Source organism: Balaenoptera musculus, chromosome X (assembly GCF_009873245.2).
Source record: "Balaenoptera musculus isolate JJ_BM4_2016_0621 chromosome X, mBalMus1.pri.v3, whole genome shotgun sequence".
Lineage (NCBI taxonomy): Eukaryota > Metazoa > Chordata > Mammalia > Artiodactyla > Balaenopteridae > Balaenoptera > Balaenoptera musculus.
The window spans coordinates 70968388-70989229 of NC_045806.1; the positions used below are offsets into that span (position 1 = coordinate 70968388).

Here is a 20842-nt window from a genome sequence, read left to right on the forward strand (position 1 = left end):
AATGGACAGAAGACCTAAATAGACATCTCTCCAAAGAAGACATACAGATGGCCAAGAGGCACATGAAAAGCTGCTCAAACTCACTAATTATTAGGGAAATGCAAATCAAAACTACAATGAGGTATCACCTCACACTGGTTAGAATGTGATTATTTTGGGCATAATCAGAAAATCTACAAAACAATCAATGCTGGAGAGGTTGTGGAGAAAAGGGAACCCTCTTGCACTATTGATGGGAATGTAAACTGATACAGCTACTATGCAGAACAGTATGGAGGTTCCTTAAAAAACTTAAAATAGAACTACCATATGACCCAGCAATCCCACTATTGGGCATATACCCTGAGAAAAGCATAGTTCAAAAAGACACATGCACCCCAATGTTCATTGCAGCTCTATTTACAATAGCCAGGTCATGGAAGCAACCTAAATGCCCATCGCCAGATGAATGGATAATGAAGATGTGGTACATATATACAATGGAATATTACTCAGCCATAAAAAGGAACAAAATTGGGTCATTTGTAGAGATGTGGATGTATCTAGATACTGTCATACAGAGTGAAGTTAAGTCAGAAAGAGAAAAACAAATATCATATATTAAAGCACATATATGGAATCTAGAAAAATGGTACAGATAAACCGTTTTACAAGGCAGAAATAGAGACACAGATGTAGAGAACAAGCATATGGACACCAAGTGGGGAAGTTGGGGGGATGGTGTTGGTGGTGGTGGGATGAATTGGGAGATTGGTATTGACATACATACACTAATTTGTATAAAATAGATAACTAATAATAACCTGCCATATAAAAATATATAAAATAAAATGAAGAAAAAAAACTATCTAGAAAGTTCTCTATAGTTACAGCATTTTTATTGTATTTTGAATAAGGTATATTTTCATTACTTTAAACCCATTGCTTTTTCTAAAAATTAAACAAGTGTTAACAATCATATTGGATGCAGTAATGCTGCCTTTTCCACTTCAGTTATTCTTTTCAGTTGTGGCATTAGGCCTTATATGTTTAGTCCTCTTTTCAGGGATTGACTTCAAAGAAATGCCATTATTTTTCCACTCTTTTTTTCTCTTCATGCATCAAGCTGGCCCTTTTCCTCTTGATGTTTTGCAGCCTCACCCACATTTTCAAAAGACAGAGAAAACACTACCCAGAGTTAGACCATATGATTTATGTTTTTCAAGACTTGCTTTTAAAAGAGCGACCTGAATACAAAAGCTTTCCTGCCTGCTTTTGATTGAGAGGTTTTCTTTTTTTTTAAAGTAAATTTATAAATTTATTTATTTATTTATTTATTTATGGCTGCATTGGGTCTTCGTTGCTGCACGTGGGCTTTCTCTAGTTGTGGCGAGTGGGGGCTACTCTTCATTGTGGTGTGCGGGCTTCTCATTGTGGTGGCTACTCTTGTTGTGGAACATGGGCTCTAGGCATGCAGACTTCTGTAGTTATGGCACGTGGGCTCAGTAGTTGTGGCTTGCAGGCTCTAGGGCACAGGCTCAGTAGTTGTGGCACACGGGCTTAGTTGCTCCACGACATGTGGGATCTTCCCGGACCAGGGATCAAACCTCTGTCCCCTGCATTAGCAGGTGGATTCTTAACCGCTGTGCCACCAGGGAAGTCCCAAGACATTTTCTTTAAAGGCCTTCCCACTTCACCACTCATGGGTCTGCTCACTACAGATTTGGCCTAGTCTAGTAAGCCTTTTTATTTTTAAAAAATTTTATTGGAGTATAGTTGATTTACATTTTTGTGTTAGTTTCAGGTGTACAGCGTAATTATTCAGTTATAAATATACATATATTCATTCTTTTTCAGATTCTTTTCCCATATAGGTTATTACAGAATACTGAGTAGAGTTCCCAGTGCTATATCATAGGTTGTTGTTGGTTATCTGTTTTATACATAGTAGTGCGTATATGTTAATCCCAAGCTCCCAATTTATTCCTCCCCCTCCCAAGTTTCCCCTTGGGTAACCATAAGTTTGTTTTTGAAATCTATGTCTGTTTCTGTTTTGTAAATAAGTTCATTTATATCATTTTTAAATTAGATTCTAGTATGAGTTAGGCTGTCTTTAAAACTCCCACCTTCTCAGTTATGTTCACCAAGTGCCTCATTTTGCTCCTTGGGGTTGAAATAGGGTGCATATGCACAAACAAAGCTTTAGTTAAAAGTATTTATATCAATATGACTTGTATAAACAACGGTTGATGATAGTAGTTTAGTGTGTGCATTCTGGAGCCTGTTTTGGTTCAATTCCTTACTGGCTATGTAAGCTTGGGAAAATTACTAAATCTTTTTGAGCCCAAGTGTTCTCTATAAAATATGACTGGTCAGAGTACTACTCTATAGGGTTGTTCTGAGGACTAGATGAATATTTTCTGGCACATAGAAAGTGTTCAATAAATGTGATTCCCACAGATACGAGATATGTATTGCTATGTTTTTCTAAGTAGTGGCTCATAACTATTAATTGTAGTTTTAATTTCAAACACAGTTATAAAGTTCATTTATGAACTTTTTTTGATACCATCAGCAGTAACTCACAAGTCCCCTCATAATAAATGTGAAAGATTCATTACATATATCCGTAGGCATTAAGAACCCAGACCTAGTAAATATTTCTTATCAAATCCATAATTGTTATGTATTGTTATGGTTACTTTGATTCTGTAATTATTCATTTCCCTTCTCCTACTCCATTTCCTTCTCCTTTCTTTTCCTTTTCCCTTTTAAAAAGCTGTGTTCTTCTATCATCTCTTTTTTTCCATCTAAAATAGATCTTTTTATATTCACTCTAATGCCTCTACTTAAAAAAATATATGTTTTTCCCTTTGTATTGTTATCCTAGGCTCTGGCTTGTATTTCAATTTATTCTATTTTGCCAAGTTTTATAGCTTTCTGTGAACTTTGGTCTTTAGCTAAAAGCCCTATATCTGTTATCTTGTTTCTTTAGTGTAGATTTTGTCTTTATGTAAAATGATGATTTTTTTTTTCCTGGTGAAATTCTCCTTTCCCCTGGATCTTGTACTTTTACATTGTTTGCCTGCTTACTTTGTTATATTTTATTATATTTTGCATTCATTTTAGAGTGACATTAAAACAATTTTAAAAGGTTATAATCCATTTTTTTCTACCAACATTCTTCTCATTTTAGTGCTTATTTCATCTTTTTAAATATGTTGCTCTTTCTTATGGTTCTTCTTTCAGGAAATCCTAGGATTAATACCCACTGTCTGCCATCCAAACTCAGTCTCCTCTGTACAGAAAGAGAAAAAACAAACAATCTCCTTCTGCTTTCCCAAGACCAGAATATACGTACTTGTTTAGATCTCATTCAACCTCAACATGCTAAGTTGTTTTGTGAATAACTTTCTGAAATGCCCACTATTTTCAGTATCTCTTTTTGTATCTGCTTCTGAGAAAAAGTCTGATTTTGCTAATAGGACGTTTTTTAAGAAAAAGTTTGGAGTATACATTTAAATATTCAAAGGTATTTTATTGCATAATTATCAATAGATTCCTTTACCTACCTTGTGAAAGGCATATTTTTTAAGTATGACTGACTGATGGACAGATTGGGAATTGCTGAATTAATGGGCACATTTCAAATCCTTGGCAAGGCTTGGTGGTAATTACATCTGCTGAACTACTTGATATGTTGTTGGAAGTAGCCCAGTAAGTCATATCTGGAGTTTTTGATTTTCAGTGCTTTAACATACCTGATTATATAGATCATTTTAAGGACAATATGTTAAATTGCATATGGCCATGCAAATAAATGCACTACCCTCAAAAATAATGAAATTTTACCTTTGCGGATTATTCATTTAATCTTTGGGGTTCCTGGTGCTCTTCCTTATATTGGTAGTATTGTTAAAAATATATTTACCCTATAGACAACTTAATGATATTAATAACTAAAACATTTTACTTTGTCTTTTATATTCTAAAATAATTTAAATGATAATTGCTTACACTTATTTCATGCTTATTATGTCCAGATAGTGTGCTGTTATACATGTTCTATCTCATTTAATCCTTACAACAACCATAAAGTGGGTAGATAATAATGTCTCTATATTAGATATCAAAAACCATAGCTATTAATTGGAGGAGGCTAGATTCAACCCTAGGTCTGTCTGATGCTCTTTCTACTAAGCTATTCTAGTTTGGGGAGGATATAGTCCTTCCTTCTCTTTTTTGCATCTGTCTGTATCTGCCACTATTTTTCTTAGACCTTTACCAGTTGGCAACTGCCAGTCAAGTAAGATCACTCTAACCTCACCACTCCAAGGCATAAAAATCCCCATAAGCAAAATTATTGTATGAGTAATAATTAACTCTCCTCATCTGCTCCAAAAGATCATAACAGCTTCACTTCAGTTTCCTGGGCAAAATTAATTCTATTATCTAGAGACTACTTTATGGTTCCCCCAAATAATTTTTGTTACTCGTAAGGATTACTCTGCAGGAAAGTAGAATTACTTGTAGGGATAATATTAATATACATGTATTATACATTTTACTCATATGTATACATATGATAATTATGTATATCATATTTGATGGGGGCTAAAACCCAGAAAAGGTGAATTCATCTGCCTCATTCCATGTGGCCAGTCTTGTCTTTTGCTTTTTTAGGTCTAACTCCTTAGCTTTAAAAGTATGGTTTATTTGGTTACGTTAACAGTGTAATAGAAGCAGTAAATGGCAGTGTAAATAGCAGGTTTGTAGATCATAGCTCTAGTGTGTAAGAAAATGAAAAATGAGGGTTGTAAAAATTGAACATTGTGAATACATATTTTGAGAGGATTTCTGATAGATTGTGAAAAGAAATTTAAGTTTGTGCTTCCTTTTTAATTTTTTTCAAATTAAGGCAGTTTTCTGAAAACTTTTGCTCATGTACCCCATCAGATAAATAATGAGCGTGCTCTTTTAGTATGCATAAGTTGAATTATAAGCTTTATACATGTACTAACATATGTACACAAGGTAGAAATTAAATGTTTAGACTAAGATTAAAAAACAAGATTTCAACTAAAGCATTTTATTTATCAATGATATAAAAACTTTAAAATATATTATTAATAGCAATAAGAACAATACAACTAATATGTCCTATCTGATGACTCCTGACAATATTTTACCTCTTAATGAAGGTGACAAAAAGTTCCTACCAAAAGGAAAAGAATCAGCTCTGCTATTTTATTGTTCTTCTCCTGTGCTTCCATTATCTTCAATCTGTGCTTGTGTTGTCCATTAAGTAAGACATAGTTTAGTTAAAAATAAATAAGGTAGCCCATTAATCCACTCAATTAGGCATACGTAGATCACATCACAATGAGATAAGAGTAAGTGTAACACTGGAGTTGCCAATCGTCAACCACTTGCTCTGCTTCAAAATCCCACTTTTCCTTTGAGATACCTCTAGCACTTGACTGGTGAGGGCATCAGTGATGATCCATATCTTAAATATTAGCAAAATGTAATGTTGTACTTCCTTTTCAGTTAAAATAGAAAATAAAAATTGAACATCTTGCTTTATCTTCATCTTTTGTATTTCCTAGGGTATGCATACCTCACTTTAGGGACCTCCAGTTTAAAATATATTTCACAAAAGAATATGTCACAATTTATGAATTCTAGGACTCATATCTTTATAATAAATTCTTATCATTTTTCTCAGCAGTAGATATTCAGTATTTCAGAAATATGACAGAAAAAGGGAAAAGATAGATATTGGTATTATATGATTATTTATTGCAAAGTGACGATAATATGGCTGTCATTTAGACAGACCTCATGCTGTTAAGGGTGACAGAGAAAACTCAAATTCAGATAAGAATGTACTGTCAATGGCTTGAAATTGTATGTTTTTGAGAATCTTTCAACTTTTACTACTTACAGTAGCAAGAAATGAATCCAAATTTCAAAAATACTGTTACGTCACGTACAAAAACGTTCTGTACTAGCCACAGCACACAGTTTATATGAAATTGAAGGATTTTTAAATTTGGCTCCAAGAAACACAAAGTTATACCAGATAAATACAAGGACAACTTAAAAATCTGTGGGGTTCACAGGAGAGTATCAATAATAGATAAGTTTATCATTTGGAATTACAAAATAATAGCAGACAAAACCCCATTTTCTTCCTGTCTTCAGCAAAATTCCTTTTAACCAGAGTCTTTTCCAAGTTATACAGACTAACAGTTTGCCAGAGTTTCTGTGACCCTGTCATCACACTCAGCAGGTCATACAGGAGAGCACTGTGCTTTCATTACATGTGACTTAATTCCCTATATATCTGAATTAATCTTTGAAACTCAATAATGTGATGTTCAGGTTTTAGCTACTGTGCTCTAAAGTGGCACACAGGGAATATGTACATCTTGTAGCATTTTAATTTAGAAACAAATGTACTGGGACTTTGCTTGAGTTTTACATTTACTTAGTGAAACATGTCAGCCTAATTCTTAGAATGATGTATGAGTCAGGTGCAATTTATTTGGGTAAGCCTGAAATGACTACTTAACTTTTAATTATTAAATATACTTTTAAGCAATAATTTTCCATTAATTCCAGATATAAACTTTTGGGCTTGTCTTCATATCCTTTAGGGTGGTGATGATGATAATGATAAAAATTTTCATTTTTAATTTTTTTTAAACATTTTTTTAAAACAATAAAGTTGTTTTATTTTCCTAATTAGAGTGATGCTGATACATTGATACAACAGCTATAGAGCATGCCTGTCCATACTCACTCTTCTGTACTAGTGTTCATTGTATGTAAACTTGGTGGTCATGGGACCAAGGTATTCCTTTCTTGCTTTCTGGCTACTGCTCTGCTGTTTTCCCCCTACTTTTCAAATTATCCTTCCTGAAACTCCACCTTCTTTATTTTGGTTTTTGATAGCTTATTTTGGCAGCAGTGACAAGGGTCACTTGGAGAAGAAGATCCAAAAGGATCTTCAGGTAGGAGAGTCAGTTAAGAGACTCTTGAGATAAGTGATAGAGTAGCAAGTGTCCAAATGAAGGTGGTGGCAGTGGGAATGGAAATGGAACAAATGCAAGGTCAATTCCAGAGACTCGGTCACTTTAGCAGGGAGTGAAGAGATAGAGAGATGTCAATGATACTTATTAGATAGAGATCTTTGAGGACAAGGGCTCTGTTATCTCTGTCTTCTCAGTGCCTGAGAATGGCACCTGACACATATTGGGAACTCAAAACGTTCCAGTTAAAACAATTAAATTATGCAACTACCAGATATAGAGAGTAAAGGGACAAGATCTTTTTCATTGAATAAGGGTCAATTTAGTATTGGATATGAATATTGGATAAATTGGATACTGAAGATGCTGTAGATACCTCTGTGTATTAAGTTGTTTTACACAAACTGCTGACTCCTTATACTCTAGAATAGCACTATCTAATATAACTTTTTACAGTGAAGGAACTTATCAATATCTGTACCTCCCAATATGGTAGTCTCTAGCCATATGTAGCTTTTGAACACTTGAAATGTGACTAGTGCAACTGAGGAGCTGAATTTTTAATTTTATTCCATTTTACCATATTAAAATTAAAATTTAAATAGCCACATGGAGAAATGTCTATTTAGGTCTTCTGCCCATTTTTGGATTGGGTTGTTTGTTTTTTTGTTATTGAGCTGCATGAGCTGCTTGTAAATCTTGGAGATTAATCCTTTGTCAGTTGCTTCATTTGCAAATATTTTCTCCCATTCTGAGGGTTGTCTTTTGGTCTTGTTTATGGTTTCCTTTGCTGCGCAAAAGCTTTTAAGTTTCATTAGGTCCCATTGTTTATTTGTGTTTTTATATCCATTTCTCTAGGAGGTGGGTCAAAAAGGATCTTGCTGTGATTTATGTCATAGAGTGTTCTGCCTATGTTTTCCTCTAAGAGTTTGATAGTGTCTGGCCTTACACTTAGGTCTTTAATCCATTTTGAGTTTATTTTTGTATATGGTGTCAGGGAGTGTTCTAATTTCATACTTTTACATGTACCTGTCCAGTTTTCCCAGCACCACTTATTGAAGAGGCTGTCTTTTCTCCACTGTATATGCTTGCCTCCTTTATCAAAGATAAGGTGACCATACACTGAGAAAACCATAATTCAAAAAGAGTCATGTACCAAAATGTTCATTGCAGCTCTATTTACAATAGCCAGGACATGGAAACAACCTAAGTGTCCATCATCGGATGAATGGATAAAGAGGATGTGGCACATACATACAATGGAATATTACTCAGCCATAAAAAGAAATGAAATGGAGGTATTTGTAGTGAATTGGATGGAGTTAGAGTCTGTCATACAGAGTGAAGTAAGTCAGAAAGAGAAAAACAAATACAGTATGCTAACACATATATATGGAACTAAGGAAAAAAAAAAAAAAGGTCATGAAGAACCTAATGGCAAGACGGGAATAAAGACACAGACCTACTAGAGAATGGACTTGAGGATATGGGGAGGGGGAAGGGTAAGCTGGGACAAAGTGAGAGAGTGGCATGGACATATATACACTACCAAACATAAAATAGATAGCTAGTGGGAAGCAGCCACATAGCACAGGGAGATCAGCTCGGTGCTTTATAACCACCTAGAGGGGTGAGATAGGGAGGGTGGGAGGGAGGGAGACACAAGAAGAAAGAGATATGGGAACATATGTATATGTATAACTTTGTTATAAAGCAGAAGCTAACACACCATTGTAAAGAAATTATACTCCAATAAAGATGTTTAAAAAAAAAAAGCCACATGTGAAGACTGGCTACTATATTGGAGAGTGTAGCCCTAGAGATCCATCAACAAACTGCCATTTTTACCTCTGAGGAAACTTGAAACTCCTAACCTATAGCCTTAGGATGTGGTTGTTCCTATAGGCAACATTTCAAATCAAATAGAAGACAAGCTTGTTTAGAGACCTCTTCAACATTTTTGAATGGATACTTGTTATCTATTTTCTATAAATATCAGTTGAAACTCCAGAGACAGTGCATATTTTACATTACCAATCTGGACCAATCTAGAAAGTTGCTAAATGTTCACTTTTGTGAATGCATATAAGAAAACCAAATAAAAGCATAATAACAAAGTATGTAGATTGTAGCAGATCTGCACACATACTCCTAGCTTTCCATTCATATATTGCTACTTTTTTAAAATTAAGGAATAATTGACGTGTAACATTATATTAGTTTCAGGTGTACAGCATAATGATTTGATATTTGTATACACTGCTAAATGATCACCACAATAAGTCTAGTTACCATCCATCACCATTCAAAGTTAAAAAATTTATTTCTTTGTGATGAGAACTTTTACTCTCTTATCAACTTTCAAATATGCAATAAAATATTACTAACTGTAGTCACCATGCTGTATATTACATCCTCATGACTAATTTATTTTATAACTGGAAGTTTGTACATCTTGAACCCCTTTGTCCATTTTGCCTGCCCCCCACAACCCCCATCCTGTCTGGCAACCAACAATCTGTTCTCTGTATATATGACTTTTGCTTTGTTTTATTTTGTTGTTCGTTTTTTGTTGTTGTTGTTGCCTTTTAGATTCCATATATAAGTGAAATTATATGGTATTTATCTCTTTCTGTATGACATAATACCCTCTAGATCCATCCATGTTGTCGCAGATGGCAAGACTTCATTCTTTTTTCTGGCTAATATTCCATTGTATATGTATACCAATCTTCTTTGTCCATTTATCTATCAATGGACACTAAGATTGTTTCCATATCTTGGCTATTGTAAATAACGCTGCAATGAACAAAGAGACACATATATCTTTACAAATTAGCGTTTTTGTTTTCTTCAGATAAATACCCAGAAGAGGAATTACTGAATCATATGGTAGTTCTATTTTTAATTTTTTGAGGAACCTCCATACTGTTATCCATACTGGCTGCACCAATTTACATTCCTACCAACAGTACATGACAGTTGCCTTTTCTCCACATCCTTGCCAACACTTGTTATTTGATGTCTTTTTAAGAACAACTTTTCTGACAGGTTTGAGGTGATATCACATTGTGGTTGTGATTTGCATTTCCCTGATAAATAGTGAAGTTGAGCATCTTTTCATGTGCCTATTGGTCATCTGTATATCTTCTTTGGAAAAATGTCTATTCATGTTCTCTGGCCATTTCTTAATCCAGTTTTTTGTTTCTTTGAGGTTGAGTTTTATGAGTTCTTTGTATTTTTGGATATTAAACACTTATATATGATTTGCAATTTTTTTCCATTCAGTAGGTTGCTTTTTCATTTTTTGATGTTTTGCTTGCTGTTCAGAAGCTTTTTAGTTTGATAAAGTTCCACTTGTTTATTTTTGCTTTTGTTGCCTTTGCTTTTGGGGTCAGATCCAAATAATCATTTCCAAGACAAATGTCAAAGTGTTACTGCCTATGTTTCCTCCTAGAAGTTTTATGGTTTCAGGTCTCACATTCATGTCTTTAATCCATCTTGAGTTAATTTGTGTGTAAACTGTAAGATAGTAGTCTAGTTTTATTCTTTTGAATATGGCTGTCCAGTTTTCCCAGCACTATTTTTTGAAGAGACTGTCCTTTCCCCATTGTGTATTCATGCCTCCTTTGTCATACATTAATTGACCATATGCATGGGATTATTTCTACACTCTTGATTCTGTTCCATTCATCTATGTGTCTGCTTTTATGTCAATACCATACTTTTTGATTATTGTAGCTTTGTAATATAGTTTGAAATCAGGGAGCATGATGCCCCCAACTTTGTTCTTCTTTCTCAAGATTGCTTCAGCTATTCAGGGTCTTTTTTGTATCCATAGAAATTTTAGGATCTTTTTGTTCTATTTCTGTGAAAAAAGTCATTGATTTTGAGAGGGAATGCATTGCATCTGTAGATTGCTTGAGTAATATTGATATTTTAACAGTATGAATTCTTCCAATCCATGAGCACAGAATATCTTTCCATTTATTTGTGTCTTCTTCAATTTCTTTCATCAGAGTATTATAGTTTTCAGTATATAGGTCTTCCACTTCCTTGGTCAAATTTACTTCTAGCTGTATTATTCTTTTTCATGCACTTGTAAATGGAATTGTTTTCTTATTTTCTCTTTCTCATAGTTAATTGTTAGTGTATAGAAATGAAAAATTAATCAATTTTTGTATATTGATTTTGTATCCTGCAACTTTACTGCATTCTTTTATTAATTCCAACAGTTTTTCTATAGAGTCTTTAGGATTTTCTGTATATAAAATCATGTCATCTGCACACATTGATAGTTTCACTTTGTCCTTTCTAATTTGGATGTCTTTTATTGCTTTTACTTACCTAATTGCTCTGGCTAAGACTTCTACTACTATGCCGAATAAAAGTATCTTGAGATTTTAGAGGGAAAGCTCTCAGCTTTTCAATATTGAGTGTGATGTTAGCTGTGGGCTTGACATATATGGCCTTTATTATGTTGAAGTACATTCCCTCTATACCCACTTGGTTAAAAGTTTTTAATCAAAAAAGGGTGTTGAATTTTGTCAAATGCTTTTTCTCCATCTATTGAGATGATCATATGATTTTTTTTGAACATGATATTTCTTTCCATTTACTTGTGTCTTCTTTAAATTCTTTCATTAATGTTTTGTAGTTTTTTTTAAACATCTTTATTGTAGTATAATTGCTTTACAATGGTGTGTTAGTTTCTGCTTTATAACAAAGTGAATCAGTTATACATATACATATGTCCCCATATCTCTTCCCTCTTGCATCTGCCTCCCTCCCACCCTCCCTATCCCACCCCTCTAGGTGGTCACAAAGCACAGAGCTGATCTCCCTGTGCTATGCGGCTGCTTCCCACTAGCTATCTATTTTATGTTTGGTAGTGTATATATGTCCATGCCACTCTCTCACTTTGTCCCAGCTTACCCTTCCCCCTCCCCATATCCTCAAGTCCATTCTCTAGTAGGTCTGCGTCTTTATTCCCATCTTGCCCCTAGGTTCTTCATGACCATTTTTTTTTCTTTTTTTCTTTTTTTTTTAGATTCCATATATATGTACCAAAATGTTCATTGCAGCTCTATTTACAATAGCCAGGATATGGAAGCAACCTAAGTGTCCATCAACAGATGAATGGATAAAGAAGATGTGGCACATATATACAATGGAATATTACTCAGCCATAAAAAGAAATGAAATTGAGTTATTTGTAGTGAGTTATTTGTAGTGAGGTGGATGGACCTATAGTCTGTCATACAGAGTGAAGTAAGTCAGAAAGAGAAAATCAAATACCGTATGCTAACACATATATATGGATCATATGATTTTTATTCTTCAGTTTGTTAATGTGATACATCACATTGATTTGTGGATATTGAACCACCCTTGCATCTGTGTGATAAAACCCACTTGATTGTGTTGTATGATCCTTTTAATGTATTCTTGAATTTGGTTTGTTAATTTTTTTTGAGGAATTTTGCATCTATGTTTATCATTGATATTGGCTTGCAGCTTTGTGTGTGTGTGTGTGTGTGTGTGTGTGTGTGTGTGTGGTGTCCTTGTCTGGTTTTGGTACCATGGTAATGTTAGCCTTGTAAAATGAGTCTGGAAGCATTTCCTCCTCTTCAGTTTTTTAGAAGAGTCTGAGAAAGATAGGTATTAAATCTCTGAACATTTAGTAGAATTCATGTAGTCCTGGACTTCTCTTTGTTGAGAGATTTTTGATTACTGATTCAACCTCCTTACTAGTAATCCGTCTACTCAGATTTTCTATTTTTTCGTGATTCAGTTTTAGACAATTGTATGTTTCTAGGAATTTATTAATTTATTTAGCTTGTCGAATTTGTTGGCATATAATTGTTCATAGTAGTCTATTATGATACTTCAGACTTCTTTGGTGTCAGTTGGAAATTCACTTTCATTTCTGATTTTGAGTTCTCGTTCTCACTTTATTAAATAGTGAGTCTAGCTAAAATTGTCAAATTTTCTTTTTGCTGTTCTGTTTGGGTGAGTTCCACTGCCCTGTGTTTCAGATCGATGATTACTTCTTCTGCTTCATCTAGTCTGCTGTGGAACCACTCTAGTGTATTTTTCAGTTTATTTATTGTGTTCTTTAGCTCTGTGAGTTGTGTTTTGGGCTTTCTTATATTTACTGTCTCTTTGTTGAAGCTCTCACTGTGTTCACCCATTCATCTCCTGAGTTTGGTGAGCATCTTTATGATCATTACTTTGAACTATTTATTAGGTAATTTATTGCCATTTCATTAAGTTTTTTTCCTGATGTTTTATCTTTTTTCTTTTATTTGTAGCATATTCCTCTGTTCCTTCATTTTACTTGAATCTCTGTGTTTGTTTCTATGTATTAGGTGAAACAGCTACCTCTCCCAGTCTTGAAGGACTGACCTTGTGTACAATATGAACCTTAATGTTCAACCTTGCTCTAGCTCTCGATTGTGTTCTGAAATTTTGTGAATGTCTAAGCAGCTTGATTTATCCTTGATAGGTCTTGGTTACTGAGTGTGTGCCGATACCTGTCAGTGTTCCAAAGGGGTAATCTTAGCACCTAGTTTCAAGTTGAGTGGAAGTCAGATTCTCAGGCTGCAGCTTTTAAAAAATCAAATATATACAGTCTTGTGGGACCGAGTTGTAAATCCTGCTTGCCCCCTGACTAGGTTATCTGCAGATGTCTCCTGGGTGATAGTTTCAAAAATTGGGGCAGATGAGTGTACAAGTTCCTTTCTGGGAATTACCAAGCTGTAGTGAGGCCAAGGAAAAATGAAAAGATGGCATTCCCTAGCCTGTGTTTCCTGAGAGCCCCTCCATAGCCTCTAGAAGTGTGGCAAACCTGAAACCTGCCCCTCAGGCTGAAACTCAAGGACAAGTAAATAGGCCTTTTTCACAGGAAAACTGGGGATGTGTGTCAGTTTGCTGTGAAGTGTCCTGTAGCCCACCAAGAACTGTCTCTCCAATTGTTTTAGCCATGTGTGGCTCAGCAACACAAGTCCCCCTAGCCAAAAGAGCCAGGCAAGCTAGCAGTGTCCCCTATGTGGACTCTGTATGCCTGCTGGTTTTTACCAAGGCAGGGGGAGAGTGCAGGGCTTGGGCATATCTGCTGGCTTCAGCTTTAGTGAGGCAGCAGAAGAGCAGAGGGTTAGGGCCCACCTGCTGGCTATAGCAAGGCAGTGGGATGGTGCAGGGCTAGGGTACTCCCGCCTTTTTAAATTAGCAAGTGGGAGAGCACAGGGGCGGGGCATGCCCACTGGCTTTAGTGGGACAGTGGAAGAGTGCTGTGACTGTGCATGCCAGTTGGTGCTACCATGGTAGGGGAACAGTGCCAAATTGGTGCTGGCCAGTGTCAGTGCCAGCCAGGTAGAAGTAGAGGGCAAAAATGCCACCCTCCAGTGCCTCTGTCCCTGGACAGAGTCCCACCAGACACATACCCTTTCACAAGATGCTTTAAGATTAGCAAATAAATCTCCTTGACATATAGTTTAGGCACTATGCAAACTGCTGTTTTTGTGCTGGGTCCCGGGGTGAGTGAGTCTGTGAGTGAGCACTTTAAGAGTAGAATCTCAGTCCCCTACAGCTCTTTGGGTTCCTGCATGTAAACTTTGTTGGTCTTCAAAGCCACACATTTTGGAGGCTCAGGTCTTCAGTGTAGGTCTCAGTGTTTGGGGTGCTGACATTGGGTACAAACCCCATACTCCTCAGGGAAAGCGTCATATTTTTTAGATCACTCCCAATTTAATGATTTAATTATGACTTTTTTTGTACTAAAGGCTACATGCTATTTAGAGTCATCAAGCAATGTGCCTTCAGCTAGAACTCTAGATAAACAAAATAGTCTATGAATGAGAAAACAAGCTTTACTTAGGTCATATGCTACATAGACTTTGCTTCTTATTTGGCTGCTTGCTTTGTGCCTTATGCATATAAGATTACTGGAAACATGATCAATTTAGGCCCATATTTCAAATAGTCTGAGTTATATGTTTTGTTCTGGCTACAAAAGGCTGAAATTAAGGATAGCTTATTATAAATATTTATATTTTTTTCATATCCAAGACCATACTTTTAGATTTCATAATTAACTTATATTTTCTCATAATAAGTAGCATTTACATTTTTGCTTTCCAATTTATATTAGCAACTCCTACTATATTATTCTTCTTAAACTTCAAAAGACACACTCAACTTTAGTCAGAAGAAAGAGATCCTTTTTTTAATATGAAATCCTTGTAGATGACTCACTTAAACCTAGTAGTCTTAAAAACTCAAACACACAGAAGTAGTAGTTTATGAATTTACAGAGGATTACTCACCCCTATGGGGGGTATGATGATCACTGATTATATCCTGATACCCTTCACTGTGATTTCTGTCAATGTTTTATTAGCTCCTTTCCACTCGTTCTTAACAGCAAAGCACATTAAGAAAGTGAAGGGCAGTAGTCTGGTAAAATGAGAGTGTTATGGTTAAGAATGATGTGTGGTATTGGTACTTAGAGCCTTACTGGTGGATTTCTTTTATACCCATTTGAAATAAATTGAGGGTTTTGGCTTGTAGGCCTATGATAATTTGTTTGAAACATATACTATTTTCCATTACTTTTCATGAACCTGACCACAGTAAACATTCTGTTATTAGGTGTGTCAGAAGAATGGGGGGTTGGAAGAATACTAGTTAGGCAAAATTTTGGTGAATTAAAATACTGCCTTGGGTCCTACTCATGTTCCTGCTTCTTTTCAAAATTATTATTTTTAAGTAAATGGATATAAAGGTCCTGTCCATCTCTGAAATTCTATGTGTCTATTGCAAAGTCCCCATGATTCAGAAGCCTCTTCCTTCTGGCCACTTCTCCCACAAAGAAAAAGCAGCAAAACTAAACAATCCTCTGGGAACCCTAACATTTCACAATGGGTTTTAAAGAAAAAATAAATTGCAACTTAAGAGTTTATAACTAAGACAACAATAGTTTGTTAAATGCTTTGTCAAATTAATATTTCCTCATAGTTCGTCACTTAATTATTCTTATGCTGATTCTAATTAAGAATATGTTTCTACTACATGGAAGCTTATAAAAATGTACTTCTCTCTAGCTTTCTCATTGGAAAGACTGGGATCATATTAATTAGTTAACTATAGTATTAATGTATAACAGTCCCTATACTGCTTATTTCATAGTTTTAGTTTTTCTAAACATTGAGCTAAAATAGTGATAAGTAGATGATATGGAAAAGCTGAAATCATTGATTCAATTCTTAAGGATTAGCTGTGCTTTCTACATTTTCTTTCTCTACTTAAGACTGTGTTGGGTTAGGTTTATACTTAATATGAAGCTCCTTGAAGTAAAGATGAAGGCTTTGATAAGCCTTCTCTGTTTGCCCTAACTACTACCTTTTTCATTTCTTAGACATGCCTTGTTGAAATGCTGTCCAGTTTTTCTTCTCTTTACTAGAGGGATTCCCTCTTAAAGCTAGTATTATCTGATTCAGTAAAGGGTACATACTCTTGGGTTATGGGCTGAATTGTGTGCCTCAAAAATTCATATGTTGAAGGCCTGCAGTACCTCAGAATGTGACCATATTTGGAGATAACATCTTTAAAGGGTGATTAAGTTAAAATAAAGCCCTTAGAGTGGCCTCTAATTCAATCTGCTTGGTATCCCTATAAGAAGATGAAATTTGAACACATAAAGAGACACCAGAGATGCACACACATAGAAGAAAGACCATGAAAGGACACAAGGAGAAGATAGCTATCTGCAACCCAAGAAGAGAGGCCTTGGGAGAAACCAAATCTGTTGACACCTTGATATTGGACTTCTAGCCTCCAGAACTGTGAGAAAATTAATTTTTGTTGTTTAATCTACCCACTCCATGGTGTCTTTATCCATTTGGTCTGCTATAACAGAAATTCCATAGATGGGTGGCTTGTAAACAACAGGGCATTTATTTCTCACAGTTCTGGAAGCTGGAAGACCAAGATCAAGATGATGGTTGATTTAGTATCTGGTGAGGACCCACTTCCTGGTTCACAGACAACCATATTTTTGCTGTGTCCTCACATGGTATAACGGGGCTCAGGATGTGCCCTTCACAGAGTGGTAGAAAAAGGTTGACTCTAGATTACATTGGTAAAAACAATTTGTTAGCTTTAAGTGCAGTGGATGTTATTACAGATTGGCACAAGGGCATAGGGAAATGTAAAATTTGGGGCTACCAAAGCCTCCATACTGAGTCATAAGTCAATTTGTATAGACTTTAAAATGATAAGTATTTTAGGTCAAAAGACAAAAATGTGTCCAGAGCTTCCTATGCAAATATTAAGGATGTCCCATACTCCTCTGTCACTCACTTCATATATAGTTGCCTTAAGAATGCAGGATAATTTCATGTATTTATACTTGGTGAAGATGGGCACAGCTGGTAACCAGCTTCCTTGATCATTTTTAACCCAGTAGTTAAAAAGATGAGAATTGTTGGAAAAAGTTCATCTAAAGCTCTCATAAAAGTAGACACAAAAACACCTGGAATCCTTTATTGCAGTTTAAAAATCATTTATATTCAAGTTATTTGGAATATGTAATATATAAAACATTAGACAATATCTAATGTACCATTTGTTATTGAAAATTGACTAAAGGATTTTCAATTTATAAAATAAATATTGACATAATCTCAGCCCTAGTATTGTTGCATGCTGTTGCTGCTGTGATGGTGCAATACCATGTTAATATCAATGGTATAATTTAGTGTCTTCTAAATGTATCTTTCTTTGTCAATGTGTTGCTCATCATTTTACAAATTACAGTTCTGTAATGGTGAGATAATTCATATCTTGGACATAGTGCTAAAATGATGAAGTGTTTCTGTTGTTGCTCAGCAATTGATCTTCCAAAATTTTGCATTTTCTGGTATTAATCATGTTTATGGGCCCAATGTTACTATAAAGAATTCTCAGTGTTGCAATGTGGTTACTTTCATCATTTATTAAGATACTCCCCTCATCCCCCTCCGCCATTCTTGTTCATTATAGCATAACAACGTCATATTGATTTTAATTGGAATTTCAAATTTGTGAATGCTAAATTATGTCAATGTACCAACCATAAAATACCTCCCTGCTCTTAGGCAGTGACTAACAACAGCAAACATCTGGATGAAAAGAGAGAACAACTGATGTAATCATAAGAGTGTTGCATGTTTTCAGTAAACACACCAAACCTCAACATGATCAAGGGACTGATTTCTGGTCCATTAAGCCAATCTATCAAATTCAACCAAATTGCCTATCTTTTAAGCTTCCATGCATGTTAACTGAACGGCTTAAAGCAGAAACTGAACAATTAGCTACTTATTTCTTCCCCATTTGATTGGAAAACTTTGTTTTTATAAGCATGGCCAAGTACCCCTCAGACTTTATATATGCTGATGGAGAATCTAGTGTTTCCTTGTCTGAAATTTGCCTAATTGGAAATTGGCCAAGACTCCCACTTTTGGATTAGAAATTGACTTTGGCCACAAGATGACTTGAAAGAGTCTAGCAGAGGGGATTGATTCCCAGAAGTGGGATAAGAGCAGATGAATGGGTTAAAAGGTTAAAAAACAAAACAAAACAAAAGCAAACAAACAAATAAAAACCTCCCAGAGATTCTAGCAGTTTGCTTAAATAAATTTTAAATCTTCAGGGAGAACACCACTTTGCCTTGAAAACATTTCCCTAAAAAGTCTACAACTCTAAAAGCTGATTTTGCAAATGTGATACTTGAAAGCAAAAGTATAAACTAAGTAAATACTCTATTTTATAAATAAAAACATGCAACCTCTTTGACCCAGAAATCATACTCTAGGGAATTGATTGAGTCTAAGGAAATATTCAAATGAATGTTGTTATTACAGTAAATTTATAATAGTGACAAATTTGAAACAAACTTATAATCCAATGTTTAATAAACTATAGTACATTAACTCAGTAGACTGCTATGTAGCCATTACACTTTGTAAATCTGATACCTGAAGCAACATGGCAGAGATGTTTATAATGTATAAATGAGTATCCATATGAACAAAGCCTAGGAGGAAACTCAAAGAAGTGAAAAAAATTACAATGTTGAATGTTAGGAATATGAGCATCTTGATTTCTTTCTACTTTTTTCTTAAGCCAGTAAGTGCACATATTTTACAGAATGCCCAAGATCCCCAGGCCTAAATCTCTCCACAAAACAGGGTCAGTGTTTTGGCAAGCAGATGGGATAGAGTCAGCCAGTTGGAGATGCTAATGTCACAATTCCAGCATGGGAATAAGAGCAGAACCACTGATCTCTGAATTAAGGAAATACATCAAGTGAATAGATGGGGCTGCCCACACAACCATTTTGTTTTCTAAAGCCAGACTGTGTGCTACTGCAGTGATTGTAATTCAACCCCTACCCCTCTGTTTAAAGTATTCTTCTTAAAAGGATGCCCTGCAAATAATTTTGTGGTTGTTTCCTATATGCTTTTAAGCAATGGTTCTGCCCCACAGTATGCTAAGTGCCAGATGAAATAGCTATGCCACTGTAGATTATTATGATGATATAGTAGTCTGCATTTATGCATACTTTACTTCACTCTCTACTATGGATGATCAAAGTAAAGCACAATTTCAAATTGAGAGCTGTGGTTTTATGTTTTATCCAGCTTATTTTGTATAAAAGCCTGCTGTGTATGAAGAGATTAACTTTTTGAGGGCTGGATCTGAGAACAAAATAACTGATCATTTTGTATCTTACCACATATTTTTGCATGTCATCATGCTCTTATGAATGTGTTTCTTTTGAGTGAATAGCAACTGCTCTTCATTAAGATATAGCACACATATGTTAGAGGGTTGGAAGGAGAGGCAGTAATGTTCAGTTAAAGGCCTTCAACATATAAACTCTTTCAAAAGTTATTCATTATGCTTCCAGATTTTTTAGACTACCTGTAAGACAAGTGAGCCTATATTATTAGTGAAAGCTGTTTAGTCTTCCCAGAGTCAGCTTAAATCCAAGGCTATTGAAAGTTTTTGAAACCATCATAAAAATGAGTCACTTATGTTTAATAATAATTTTCTATATAGTAATATTAATAATTACAACCCTAAAAAGGGAGTTTAAAAATCCTTCTCATGGAAAGTTGTTAACTTGCAATCTGTTTATATGAATGTTTTTCAGGTGGAAGTGACTCTTCCTGGGATAAGGATAAGATGCAGTCTCCTCTTGCTGCTCCTGGACCCCAACATGGAATTGCTCATGCAGCCCTGGCTGGCCAGCCAGGCCTTGGAGGAGCTCATACCCTCAATCCACTGCAGCAGAACCACCTGCTGGCCAATAGTATGTATACTGTCCTCCCAAAATTTGGTGTGTAAGAAAAATACCACCCAGGAACCACTGGACAACTTGCAATATCAGGGATGGTTTATTTCTCTTTGATAAGGTTTAACAATTTGAAGTTAGGAAGGTAGATAAAGAGGAATTCATTTGAAAGAGTGAGGTTTTTAGAACACAGATATATTGAGTGGCCATATAGCAGAGTAGAGGTACATAGGAAGCTATGTAAGAGAGTAGTTAAGAATTCTGGCTATAGTCACATAAACTTGGGTTTGAATTCCACATCTTTTGAATTCTGTATCACTGTCTTGCTCTGGAGAAGTCAGATAACTTTTCCAAGTCTCAGTTTCCACAACTACAAAATAGGAATAAAAATATACCTAGGCATTAAGGCTATTGAGAGGGCTAAAAATAATAAAGGAAAAACTGTTAGCAGTGACTTGCATATAGTAAGTACTTATTACTCAGT

General features: G+C 35.3%; 1 protein-coding gene across 1 annotated transcript in view; it reads left to right on the forward strand.

Annotated features, from left to right (window-relative positions):
• Positions 1-20842, forward strand: part of DACH2 (dachshund family transcription factor 2) — a 605734-nt gene that overhangs the window by 434400 nt on the left and 150492 nt on the right. Inside the window, exon 5 of the mRNA XM_036839293.1 lies at positions 20218-20376. Within this exon, the coding sequence (XP_036695188.1) occupies positions 20218-20376 (159 nt within the window). The remainder of the gene's footprint in view (positions 1-20217; positions 20377-20842) is intronic.